The following is a 13,687-nucleotide window of genomic DNA, read 5'->3' as shown; positions in this document are numbered from 1 at the left end:
AATCCTTCTGCTTACGCTGTTAATCTTTCCTCTCCATTGGGCTCCTCTGATCACAACCTTATTACCTTAACCAGTTCTTTCGCTCCAATACTTCCTGTGGACCTTCCGAAGAAACGACGTTTGTGACACTTTGAAGCTGCTGATTGGGAGGCCCTCAGGCAGTACAGTACTTCTTTGATTTTCCCTGGAATGATTATTGCTTCCATGGCCGGGAGCCATCTAAGTGTTCCCTGTGCATTAAAGAGGTTATTCTCTTGGGCATGGACGTATACATTCCTTTCTCATATCCTCTGACTAACGCAAATAAAAGCCTTGGTTTAACCACGCTTATTCTAATGCTGTCCAAAACAAGGAGAGTGCCTATAAAAGGTACTAGAGCCAACCCATCCCTGAATCACATCTTTTATAAGTTTCTGCCTGGAATCGTGCTAAGTCTGTTCTTTGTTCTGCTAAAAATAATTTCATCATCAACATCGTCATTATCATCATCATCCGCCCCTCCTTTCCCACCTACTTCATCCATACAAAATGCTCTCAACTCTCCAACTCGAATTCTTCCCACTCCTTCTGGCACCTTGCAAAATACCTTTCTAACAACTTTACCTCACCATCCTTCCTTTTTCTTTTCTACTCTGATGGTTCTGTAGCTATTTCTTCTATTGACAAAGCTGATCTCTTCGCTCTGACTTTCTCCTCCAATTCCACCTTAGACGATCTGGTGCTGTTCCTCCATCACTTCCCTCTGACTTCCTCATGGCTGAGATTAAAAGTTCTTCAAATGATGTATTTTCTGCCATCTCTGGTCTCAGTACTAACAAGGCATATGGGCCTGATGGGGTCCCTCCTGTTGTCCTCAAGACTGTGCTTACACCCAGCCTAGGTAAACTCTTTTGCCTCTGTCTATCAACTTGTACCTTTCCTTCTTGCAGAAGTTTGCTCTCATTCAGCCAGTCCCAAAGAAGGGTGACCATTCCCAACCCTTCAACTAGCACCCAACTGCTTAAACATCCTGTATCTCAAAAGTTTTTGAGTCTATTCTTAACAGAAAAATTTTAAAGCATCTATCCTATCATGAACTTCTTTCTGATCGTCAGTACAGGAAGCTCCACTGGAGATCTTCTCACCTACCTTACAGACTCTTGGTCATCCTCCTTTTGGGACTTTGGTGAAAGCTTTGCCATTGCACCTGACATCTCAGTGGCTTTCAGTCGAGTCTGGCATAAATCTTTAATTTCCAAACTGCCCTCTTATGGTTTCTATCCTTCTATCTGTGTCTTCATCTATGGCTTCCTTTCTGGTTGTTCTATAGCTACCGTTGAAGACTGCCACCATTCTTCTCCTAGATCTTTCAACAGTGGTGTTCCTCAGGGCTCTGTCCTGTCACCATCTCTCTTCCTTTTATTCATCAATGACTTGCTAAGCTGTACATCTAACCCTATCCACTCGTATGCTATGATTCCACCCTTCACCTTTCCATTCGGTTCCTGCAATGCCCAACTCAGCAGATACTTCAACAAACAAGGGATGAGGCTATGATACACCTAATGTCTGACTTGGCTCATATGCTCTGACTGGGGCAAAAGTAAGCTTGTTGTTTTTAATGCATAAAAGACTCAGTTCCTACACCTATTAACTTGACAAAACCTTCCACAGGAGTACCCACTAATGTTTAATATTATCCAACTCAATCCTGCATCATCCTTAAATGTACTGTAACTGAGCTTTCATTCTCTCAGGATTTATCTTGGGAAGAACATATTTCATCTCTTGTAAAATCTGCTTCCATGAGATTAGGTGTGCTACACTGGCTCCATACCTTCCTTACTCCTGCACAGTTGTTGACTTTATACATGGGTTTTATTTGCCCCCATTTAATATACAACTCTCATGTGTAGGAAGGCTCCCCATATACAGCTCTTCTCAATGAGCAGGAGTCAAAGGCTTTTTGTCTCATTAACTCTCCTCTTCTTACTGGCTCCCTTCAACCTCCATCTCTTCACTGCACTGTTGCGTCTTTATCTCTTTTCTATTGCTACTTCAATAGTCACTGCTCCTCTGACCTGTCTGCTTGCATCCTTCCATCTCTACGATGGGTGCGTAGCATTTGATCAATGAACTCTCAACCCTTTTCTGTCCAACTCTCTAATGCAGTAGTTAACTGTTACTCCCAGTCCTTCATTTATGCAGCAGGTCAACTTTGGAACCGTCTCCCTGTGTGTATTTCCTACTTCCTATGATCTCCAGTCTTTCAAACGCAGTGTCTCCAGGCATCTCAAAATGAACAGATCTTGAATTTGGCTCAGTTTTTTTTTTTTTTTTTTAAGGAATGGTTTGTGGGTACCTGTCCTTTGGTTCCTTCTCATTCATCATCATCCGAACCTCGTTTCCCACCCTAAGGCAGGGTGTGGAGTAGCATGTCCAGACAGCTGTCTGGCTGGTTCCTTCTACCTTGCATAAATTAATAATTAAATAAAATAAAAAATTAAAAAAAATAAATAAATAAAAAACACATATACTGCAAGCTTCTAAGTGCATGGCAGAGTGCACTTGCCATATTTCTTCAGAACCAGAAATTCATCTATTACAGGATGTGGTAGGGTCTCTAGAGCAAGAAAAAAAGACAGAGAGGACCTATTAGCTAAAGTAAATCCTAAATGCACTCACATCATCCAGGTTGTCCTGATCCTTGGCTGAGTCTTCAATGTATGGATAACAGGGAAAGAAATGGTACAAACAAACAAACAAACAAAAAACTAACATAATGAGAACTTTCTGCATATGGCCAAGATTCTAGTAACTAAGGACTCTGTGTATAAAGCCGAGCTTCTGAAACACAAAAACTTTCTATACATTGCTGAACTTCTTGTAAATGAGGGTTCTCTGTATACAGCTGGACTTTTACTAAATTAACTCACATCATCGAGATTATCCAGATCCTCGGCTGAGTCTTCATGCGTGGGTAAGGTACCAGGTGGACGATGGCGCAGTGTGTGACGTGGTGGAGACGTTACCAACAATGAAGTCAGTAGAGCTTCCTCCCGTGCCCCATCAACAGCACTCACACCACTGCTGCCCATACCTGACTGCTGGGTAGGGGAAGGCATGCCAGCGCTCTGTGGAAGTACACTCAAAAATATGAATACAGTATACATACCGTACAACTACAGTAAAAGTCCAATTATTCGGTATCTACGGGACCAGGCTGATGCCGAATGATAAGATTTGCTGAATAATAGAAAAACCTACTCAATCAGTACCTTACAAGTATTGATGAACACTGCCTTCACTACTTATATTATTACAAATGTGTTTGGAGAGAGTACTGTATACTGTATGTACTGTACAATACTGTAATCAGTAAAGTACTATACCTGAATCTGAAAAATACCTGGTATTGAAATTAGTGAACATATACAAGTGTAATGACACAGTAGGCCTACAAGCCACAGATATCACTTCCTGGAGTGCCGAGATGATACGGAATATTATCTACCCACTCAGTGCCTTATGTGTGTTGGTAAATACTGTCATCACTACTTATATTATTACAAATGTGTTTGGAGAGGGTACTGTATAAAATAGAACCCCACAGTTGCCAAACTCATAATTAATGACTTCACTAATTAGCGATTTCTTCCTAAAATGAATAGTCGGAATAGTTGGATCTGTGTTTTGTTTTTGTTGATTTGGAAAAGGACTTTGACAGAGTCCCTGGAGAGGTGGTGAAGTAGGCAATGAGAAAGCTTGGCTTGGAGGAGTGGCTGGTTAGGGTGGTTATGGCCATGTATGTGGGTGCTCACACCCAAGTAAGAGTGAATGGAGATTTAAGTGAAGAGTTTTCCGTGAACGTTGGTGTGCATCACGTGTCAGTTTTGAGTCCCATGTTGTTTATCATGGTACTTGAAGCCCTCTCACATAACTTCAGAAACAGACTCCCGTGGGAGTTGTTGTATGCTGATGATTTGATGTTGGTTGCAAAGAACGAAAGGGGGGCAGAGGAAAGATTTAGGAAGTGGAGAGATGGTATGGGGCACAAGGGCGTAAGGGTAAATGCAGATAAAACAAAAGTGATGATATCTAGAGTTGGTGGAGGTACTGTCAAAGATGAGAGAGAGTGGCCATGTGCAGTTTGCCACATGGGCGTGGGAAGCAATTCCATCTTGTGCAGTGTTCGTGATAGATGGGTGCACAAGAGATGTAGTGGTATCAGAGGTAGACTGCGAGATAATGCTGATTTTATGTGTGCGGCATGTCGGGGAGAGCAGGTGGAGATTGTCAGGCGTGAAAGGATTGAACTTGCTGTTGAGTTTCTTGAGTGTGTGGATGAGTTTTTTTATTTAGGAGACATGTTGTGTGCTGGAGGTGGGGCTGGAGCTAGCTCTGTGGCTAGGGTGAGAAGTGGTTGGAAGAAGTTCAGGGAGCTCTTGCCTCTCCTGACATTGAGAGGACTCTCCCTACATGCTAAGAGGTCTTTGTATGCTTTGTGTTAGGAGTGTGATACTGTATGGTGGCAGACCGAGAAAGATGTGGGACGAGGTCGTTAAGTGTGACCTCAGGGTTAAGGAACTGAACAGGGAGGCTGCAACAAATCGTGTAGCATGGAGAGCTGCCATTAGGTGACCAAGGCCAACGCATGCAAGCATGTTGGAGCCTTCAACAATGAAAACAAAAACGAATACAGAAAATAAACCCGAGGAATATGAAATGAACGGTAAGGTCTTTCTGCTGAAAGTTAAATGAACATTTAGCGCTCGTTCTTTTTTTTGTTTTTGTGGTTTGGCCATGTGGAGAGGATGGAGAGTGAGAGACTGATGAGAAGAGTTTATGTGAGTAAGGCAGAGGGGAGGAGAGGAAGGGGAAGGCCAAGGATGAGATGGAGGGATGGAGTACAGAGGTGTATGAGACAAGAAGGGGTGAACTGGGAACAGGGCAGTGAAATGGTGGGGGACAGGGCGACATGGAGGCGATTTGGTTGTGGGCATCCCTTACTGGATTAAGGTGTCTGGCAATAGATAGATAGATAGACAGAACACCAGAATATGACACTAGTCATGAAAAGTGCAATATAAAAGATTTAGAACTGTACCACCGTCTTTTTCTGTCACTAACCCATGAAAAATAAACAGCAAAAAGATGAAAATCTGGTCCAAGATGAAAAACTATGGTCCACAGCTAAGATTCTATTGGATCCTGTTGCTGCACTGATATGGTCTGGCCAGGCAGAGAAAATGAAGAATAAGTTACTGATCTGGTGCATCTGTGTGAGTGAGGTCGGGAAGGAAAGGGGGAGGACGAGACTACGGACGAGATGGAGAGATGAATGGGGGTAATGCAAGCAGAAGGAAGGACAGCCTGATGGTGGACAACAGGATAAGATGGAGGCAATTCTGTTGCAACACCCTTCAGGATTAACCCCTTAACCGCGGGGATATCGGGAGCGCGCCATGCCCGTCCAGCAGGGATAATCGCACTCCAACTGACTTTTTAAAAATATTTGCCAAAAATCAGTTATTAGTCCTAGAACAATAAAATTAAATATGCATATGGCACATACCTTCAGCTTTCTCCTGGGATGTTTGTTGAGCCTTCGTCAACTACCGTAGGACTTGTGGAGACTTCTGAAGTTGGGTAACGAAGTCTCCACTTTACACTTCCCGATACCCCGTAATATGATTACCACTGCCTGATATTATCACTACAAACACTATTCTATGAATTTCAAGTAGTTTGGAATCCATATTCAAAAAAAAAAAAAAAAAAAAAAAAAAAAAAAAAAAGTGAAAGCAATGTAAATTACGAGCGCGTACGAGCTTTCCACCTGCACTCATTCCCTCCTGGTATTCTGAGGAGGAGCTGTCATTTATTATTCATAAACACACTCACGCTTTATATTCCTAGTACTCTAAACACTTATTTATATATATAATATTTATCCATGAGTTTCCTGCAGTACTAGTAGTTTATTTTCACTCCAGGCATTCACTTTCTCGTTCAGTAAACTAGCGTAGAAAGCGAAGCTTTCACTTTCACAGTCATTACTCCAAGTATTTATACTCATATTCTTAAATTACTATTTACATTTCTGTTTACATTTTCTATTTTATTTACATTATTTACATTTCTATTTTATTTACACTATGTTATGCACTGTCACTTGCAGTAACTTATAAAACTGTTTTCCACTGTACAATTATATTTACATTCATTGTTTTCCCTTGCTATCTGCACATTATTTACATATTCACTTGCACTGTTTTAGAACTTGGGACAGAGAAGCACTTGTACTACGGGTTTCCGTCACCATTTCCTCCACTGCCTCATCCCACAAGTCACCAGAAAGATCGTAGTCACTGTCCATCATAATCAATGATAAATTAGCCAGTTCAGGTTCCAGGGCAGAGTCACTTAGCCCTTTACCCCTTCCCACATGAAGTTTAGTAGGGGTAGAGGTCACAGGGCTCTTTGCAGTGGGCTCAGAAGCGACAGAAGTGGACAGGCACGAATCAGACATGGTTTCACCTCGAAAGACAACAGTAAACTGAATGATGTGGCGTATATAGGCAGGGAAGGGTTGACAATGTCAGTGTGGTGACAGCTGCTAATTTATATGCTATGAAATGATTGGCAGGAAATCTAGACAATACATAATAAATTAGGTAATTCCAGATGAATGTAAATATCACTTAGGCTTCTCCCTTCCTTTCTTACATACAGTATATTTTTATTACGAGAACAGGTCATACGGCATATTTCAAGGGGAAATACGCAAGAAAAATTAGCGAATGAGTGCACGTGGGGTGTTGCCAGGTGATAATTAGCCCATTCCAGATGTATGGAACTATCAATTACCTTTTCTCTTTCTTTTATATATTATTTTTTATGGGAATAGGGCATAGGACACATTTCAAAGGATAAAATGAGCGGAACAATCCGTCCAGGATTTGCATAGCGCAGTGCGGTTAGGCAGGCGGGAGGAGAAGGTAATGGAGGGGAGGTAAGGAGGGGAGTCAAGGACAGGGGAAAAATGGCTAAATTGTCAACAATGGATGGGAGTACAGAAGACACTAGCAGTGCTGACTACAGCTGAACACTGGTAGTACTGATGGATGATACAAGCCACCACTTGAAAGCCCGGGCAATTCAAAATAACACAGAATCACAACAGTGACGCCACGTGAAATGATCCCTTGCGCCCAAGCGTCACGCAAGGGATGCCCCGCGGTTAAGGGGTTAAAACATCTGGCTATACACAGATATACAATACTCTGTTCACTTTAACTAGGCATAAAACTGCCAACTCTCCATCTTGAATGCTGAGCTGTAACAAGAGATTAACTTCGGAAAATGATCTCAGACACACACACACACACACACACACACACACACACACACACACACACACACACACACACACAAATGAGGAAGAAAGTGCTAAAATAAAGGAGTTAGTAAAGGAAGCAAAGGCAAAAAATGAATAGAAAATGGAGGAAGAGAAGACACTGTTTTATTGGAGAGTTATAGATCAAAAATTGAGGAAGTGGTACCGACGGAGAGAAGAGGGTATAAAAAACAACAACAAAAATTTGAAAGTGGCATATACTAATGTTGATGGTTTAATATCAGCTAGGTTGGAAATCAATGACTTCCTGAGAGTTCATGAACCTGATGTTATGTGCTTGTAAAGACTAAGTCAAGAGAGGATGTTGATGTCCATATGGGAGATGGTAAATACAACCTGTGAAGAGATAGAAAAGAAAAAATGGGAGGTGGTGTGATGATAGCAGTGAAGAACAACATAAATGTAGATACTGTGGAAATGGGAGGGGGAAGGGCTGAAGTGATAAATATGAAATTAGAAACTGGAGAGAATGGTGGGAGAAATATGGCAGTACTATATGTTCCTCCTAAGACAAATGCATGGAATGATGATCAATACCAGGAGATGCTGTGAGACATGGCTAATTATTTACAGAAAGTGATTGAGAAAAACAACAATATAGTTTTAATGGGGGACTTTACAATCAGGTGAACTGGGACGAGTGGGACTCAGGAGGAGGTGAAGATTCGTGGGGCACTGTATTGTTAAAGATATCAATGAACGATGTGATGACGCAGTGGGTCAAAGAAGAGACAAGATTCTGAGGTGAGGACACACCAGCAAGATAAGATTTACTTCTAACCAAAGAACCTGATGTAATAGAATCCTTGAAATATCTTTGTCCTACAGGAAAAAGTGATCATGTGGTCACTGAGTTCCAGATGATAATAAGAAACTCAGTGCCAAGAGACGAGTTTTATAGGCAGGGAAGATACAACTTTGGGAAAGCAAACTTTACAGGACAGAAAATTCTTTGAAAATGCAGATTGGAGAAAATTCAGAGAAACAGGAGAGATACTGAGGAAGTGGGAAATCTTTCTAGACCTCTACAATTCGGGAGTGGAAAAATATGTGCCAAGAGTAAGGGGAAAAGAAAACAGGAAAAAGTTAGTGGTTTAATAGAAGGTGTATGATACCAAAAAAAGAGAGGGCCATGGTGTGGAACAACAGGAGGAAGAGAGGTAATAACAGAACAAAGGAAGAATATAAAAGAACTAGAAATGAATATACAAGGATACATAGAAAGGAAGAAAGGAACTTTGAAAAAGGAATATTAGACAAATGTAAGGATGAACCAAAACTGTTTTATAGATTTGTCAATGGCAAATTGAAACAAAAGAAAGGAAACACCAAACTGAAACTAGATGGAGAGGCCTATAAATATGCGGCAATGCAAGCAGAAATAATGAACAAATGTTTCCAGTCAGTTTTTACCAATGAAAGTGAGTTTGTGGAATACAAAGAACAACAATCAAGATGGTCCCCAGTCTGGCAGATCTGTCAGACAGAGAGAGATATGTAGTGATGTAAGATATAAAAGTGGAAGTACAGGAAGTGTATAAATTACTGGAAACTCAAGACGTAAGGAAAGCCCCAGGACCAGATGGAATCTCTAATTGGGTACTGAAGGAATGTAGAGAACAACTGGCAGATAAGATTCACGGTTTAATTGTGTGTTCTCTGGAAGAGGGGAAAGTGCCTCAAGAATGGAAAAGGGCAAATGTGGTTCCAATTTATAAGGAAGGAAACAAGGAAGAACCCCTGAACTATAGACCAGTGTCCCTAACCAGCATGGTTGCAAAATTGTGCGAGAGAATCCTGAAAGATAGATGGATAAAATATCTGGAAGAGATGAATATTTTGGCTGATAGTCAGTTTGGATTCAGAAGTGGAAGGCCATGTGTTTCTAACTTGTTGAGCTTTTTCTCAAGAGCGATTGACGTGGTACAGGAGAGAGATGGTTGGCTGGATTGTGTGTACTTAGAGAAGGCCTTCGACAAGGTACCTCATAAGAGACCAATGTGGAAACTAGAATATAGAGGAGGAGTGAAGGGGAAACTCCTGGAATGGATGAGAGCCTTTGAAAGACAGACAAATGAGGACAGTAATAAAGGACAGGATGTCTGGATGAAGGGAAGTAACAAGTGGAGTCCCTCAAGGCTTGGTGTTGGCGCCAGTAATGTTCCTGATTTACATAAATGATATGGTAGATGGAGTGAACAGTTATGCAAGTCTGTTTGCTGATGATGTAAATATCTTGAGGAAGGTAGAGGTTGAGGAGGATTGTAAAATGCTGCAGGAGGATCTGGATAGGATACATGATTGGAGCCGGCTGGGGGAAATGAAATTTAATGTAAAGAAATGTAAAATATTTGAAATGGGTAAAAGTACCAGGACGCCATCACTGAATTATTTGTTGGGTAATGAATTAAACACAAAAATGACAGAAGAGAAAGATTTGGGAGTGCTGGTCCAAGATAGTTTGTCACCTGAAAAACACATTAACAAGATAGTTAGAGAGACGTATAAACTCTTGACTAACATAAGAGTAGCATTTCATTATATGGATGAGGAGTTGATGAAAACATTGATAGTGGCCATGATCCACCCCAGGTTAGAATATGCAGACGTAGTGTGGTCCCCACACAAAAAGAAAGATATAAACAAGATTGAGAGAATACAAAGAACAACAACCAAGATGGTCCCCAGTCTGGCTGATCTGTCATACAGAGAGAGGCTGGAAAAGCTGGATTTGCCTTCCTTAGAGGAAAGGAGAAAGAGGGGAGACATGATTGCAGTGTTCAGAACCATGGTGGGAGTAGGTAAAACTGACAAAGAAGATTTGTTTTTATGGGATAAGAGAGCAACAAGAGGACACGGAATGAAATTCAAAAAGTCAAGCTGCTTGAAGGATATCAAGAAATATAGCTTTCCTTACAGAAGTATAGACTTATGGAATAGCCTGGACAAAGAGATCGTTCAGTCTAAAAACTTAAACAAGTTTAAAACTAAATTTGACTTACTGAGAAACAGCGACGGAAACCCACGAGCACAGCACATTTCGTGAATGTCATAATTACGTATATTAGGAAAATACACAAATATTTGGAACGACTTAGATGAAAAGCTAGTGCAGGAGAAAAACATTCATGTGTGTAAAAGTAGACTAGATAAATGTGGATATGGAGACAGGACAACACAGGCATTGCTCAATTCTTGTATACTACAAACAGGTAAATACATGCACACACACACACACACACACACACACACACACACACACACACACACACACACACACACACAAAGTAAAGAAAGACTTAGAAACAAGGGTAGAGGAAAAAAGCATTAAAAAGGAGGTGAAAAGAATAATCCAAAACAATCCAAAGTTAGTCAGAGATTCAGTAGAGATAAACAAATCAATAGTAATCACTGGTATAGAAGAGGAAGAAGTTAAAAACAAGATCACAAGAGACAAAAAGGAGATGGCAAATGTAATGAGCTTACTGAAATCTGTAGTAAAGACATAGAGGAACACAAAAGGTTAGGGAAATACGAGAAAAGCAAGACAAGACCTTTAAAGGTAACTTTCCAGAGTGTAAACACTGTGGAAGAGATACTAAAAAATGCAAAGAATCTTAAGGAAAAAGAGGAGTTCAAAAATGTATGGATAAAAAGATGCCTAACACAAGAGGAACGGGAATTACTGAAAGAGAAAAGGGAGGAAGCAAAAACAAAAAATGAGGGAAGATCAGAAGAGGAGAAGAAGAAATTTCTTTTACAAAGTAATAAGATTGCAGGTACGAAAGTGGTACACAAACAGGATGGAAGAAAAAGGAAGGTAGTAGAACCATGTCATGACAAGTATATAAACAAGATGATAAAGTTGATGTACTCAAATATGGATGGAATGGTATCTAAATTACTAGAGATGAATGATTGTCAGAGAAAATGAACCACAAATAATATGCCTAACTGAAACAAAATTAATACCAAGGATATCAAATGACATAATAAACTTAGAGGAACACAATATATGGAGAAGAGACAGATACTTAAAAAAAGGAGGAGGAATTATAATATTAACTAAGAAAAATCTAAAAGTCAAGGAAATAAAACTAGATATACCATCACAAGTAGAACTGATTGCAGTAGAGATCGACACATCTGAAGGTAAAGTAATTGTAGCCAATTTGTACATGCCACCCAGATCAAACACATGGGAAAGAGACGAATATGAGGACCTGGCAGAGAGTACAATTCAGAGTGTAAGATCATTGCTACATAAAATGGAAGAGAAATCGGAAAGAATTATACTAACTGGGGACTTCAATACAAATATAAATTGGAATACTCTAGATATAAATAGCCAAGGAAGCTGTTGGGACCACAAGCTCCTGGATCTCGTACAAGAGTTTTTCTTAACGCAACATGTGAGGGAAACCACCAGAAAAAGAGGACTTGATGTACCTTCAGTGCTAGATCTAATATTTACAAGGCAAGAAAATGATATTGACAGTTTAATATATCACCCTCCACTCGGCAAAAGCGATCATGCAGTACTAAATTATAACTTCAGGATAGCATATGACATAGTAAACAGCAATGATAGTTACAAAAAGAGCCTAAACTATAAAAAGGGAAATTATCAAGACCTAAAGAAGTATTTCTTAGAAGTTGATTGGGAAAATGAGCTTAGAGGACAAGATTTAAATGCTGTATATAAAAAATTTTGTGAATTTTATGAAATAGGAGTCCAGAAGTACATCCCACAGCACAAAGAAGCAGATAAGAAAATACAGAAATGGTTCAATACAGAATGTAAAAAATCAAAAGAAAGAAGAGATTTGTTGTGGAATAGATAAAGAAGACACAATAGTGAAAGGGCGAATAATAATTACAAACAGGCAAGAAATGACTATACAAGAACAAGGAGGGAAGCCCAAAAACAGTTTGAGGAGGATATAATAAATAAAAGTAGTGATCAACCAAAGCTGTTTTACAGCTATATCAGAAGCAAAACTAAAGTAAAAGATATAATACAATCCATTACGGATGAGGGAATCACTTATACACATGAGAAAGATATTTGTGAAGCACTAAATAAGAATTTCCAGTTAGTTTTTACAGAAGAAAAAAATTTTGAGAGGGACTATGTGGAACACGCATGTCCACGCATACTACCAGATGTACAAATAGCAGAAAAAGTAATACAGGAGGAGTTAAGTAGATTAGACAGAGGAAAAGCAAGTGGTCCTGATGAAATTTCATGTTGGGTATTACGAGAATGTGCAAAGGAGTTATGTAAACCATTATTTTTAATTTTCAAGAAATCCTTGAGTCAAGGTAAACTACCTGATATTTGGAAAAAAGCAAATATTGTCCCCTTATTCAAGAAAGGAAATAGACAAAATCCACTCAATTACCGACCAGTATCACTGACCAGTGTTGTAAGCAAGGTATTAGAAAAACTTATAAGAAAAGCTTGGGTAAATCATCTAGAAGAACACAGTATGATAACAGAAAGACAGTTTGGTTTCAGAAAAGGAAAATCATGTGTTACTAATCTGTTGAGCTACTATGACAGAGTAACAAACATAATACAGGAAAGGGAAGGATGGGTGGACAGTATCTATTTAGATTTCAAGAAAGCTTTTGACACAGTACCACACAAAAGACTTTTATGGAAACTGTACCATCAAGGAGGAATTCGAGGCAAACTGTTTTGTTGGATGCAAGACTTTCTCATAAAAAGAGAAATGAGGACAGTACTAAGAGGAAACTACTCATCATGGAAAGAAGTGACTAGTGGAGTACCACAGGGTTCAGTGTTGACACCAATCATGTTTTTAGTGTATATAAATGATATAAACAGTAACACTGAAAATGAGAGCTATCTGAATATGTTTGCAGATGATGCAAAAATACAAAGGAGAATTACTAACACAGACTCTTGTAAAGAGCTACAAGAAGAATTATATAAACTTCATGAATGGAGTAGTACATGGCAAATGGAATTCAATGTGGACAAGTGTCATGTAATCAAGTTTGGTAAAAGTGGAAAAAGACCTGATTGAGATTATAAGTTAGGAAATAAAACCCTGTACACATCAGAAAGAGAGAAAGACCTAGGTGTGATTATCAATAACAGACTATCTCCAGCTGACCACATCAGCGAGAAGGTACGGAACATGTATACACTGCTTGCAAATATGAGAATAGCATTCCATACATAAATGAAGACATGCTAAGAAGGATAATAACATCATTCATTAGACCAACCCTGGAATAAGCATCAGTAGTCTGGAG

At 39.6% G+C, this 13,687-nt stretch overlaps 1 protein-coding gene across 1 annotated transcript in view; it reads right to left on the bottom strand.

The window, feature by feature from the left end:
* Positions 1–13,687, bottom strand: part of LOC145417874 (ral GTPase-activating protein subunit alpha-2) — a 151,263-nt gene that overhangs the window by 43,185 nt on the left and 94,391 nt on the right. Inside the window, exons 29-30 of the mRNA XM_080286490.1 lie at positions 3,372–3,377; positions 2,916–3,113 (exon numbers count right to left, since the gene is read on the bottom strand). Of these exons, the coding sequence (XP_080142616.1) occupies positions 2,916–3,113; positions 3,372–3,377 (204 nt within the window). The remainder of the gene's footprint in view (positions 1–2,915; positions 3,114–3,371; positions 3,378–13,687) is intronic.

Source organism: Coenobita brevimanus, chromosome 111, assembly GCF_032717465.1.
Source record: "Coenobita brevimanus isolate Jiangsu-jjx chromosome 111, ASM3271746v2, whole genome shotgun sequence".
NCBI classification, from domain to species: Eukaryota; Metazoa; Arthropoda; class Malacostraca; order Decapoda; family Coenobitidae; genus Coenobita; species Coenobita brevimanus.
This window is presented reverse-complemented; position numbering and strand designations above follow the sequence as displayed.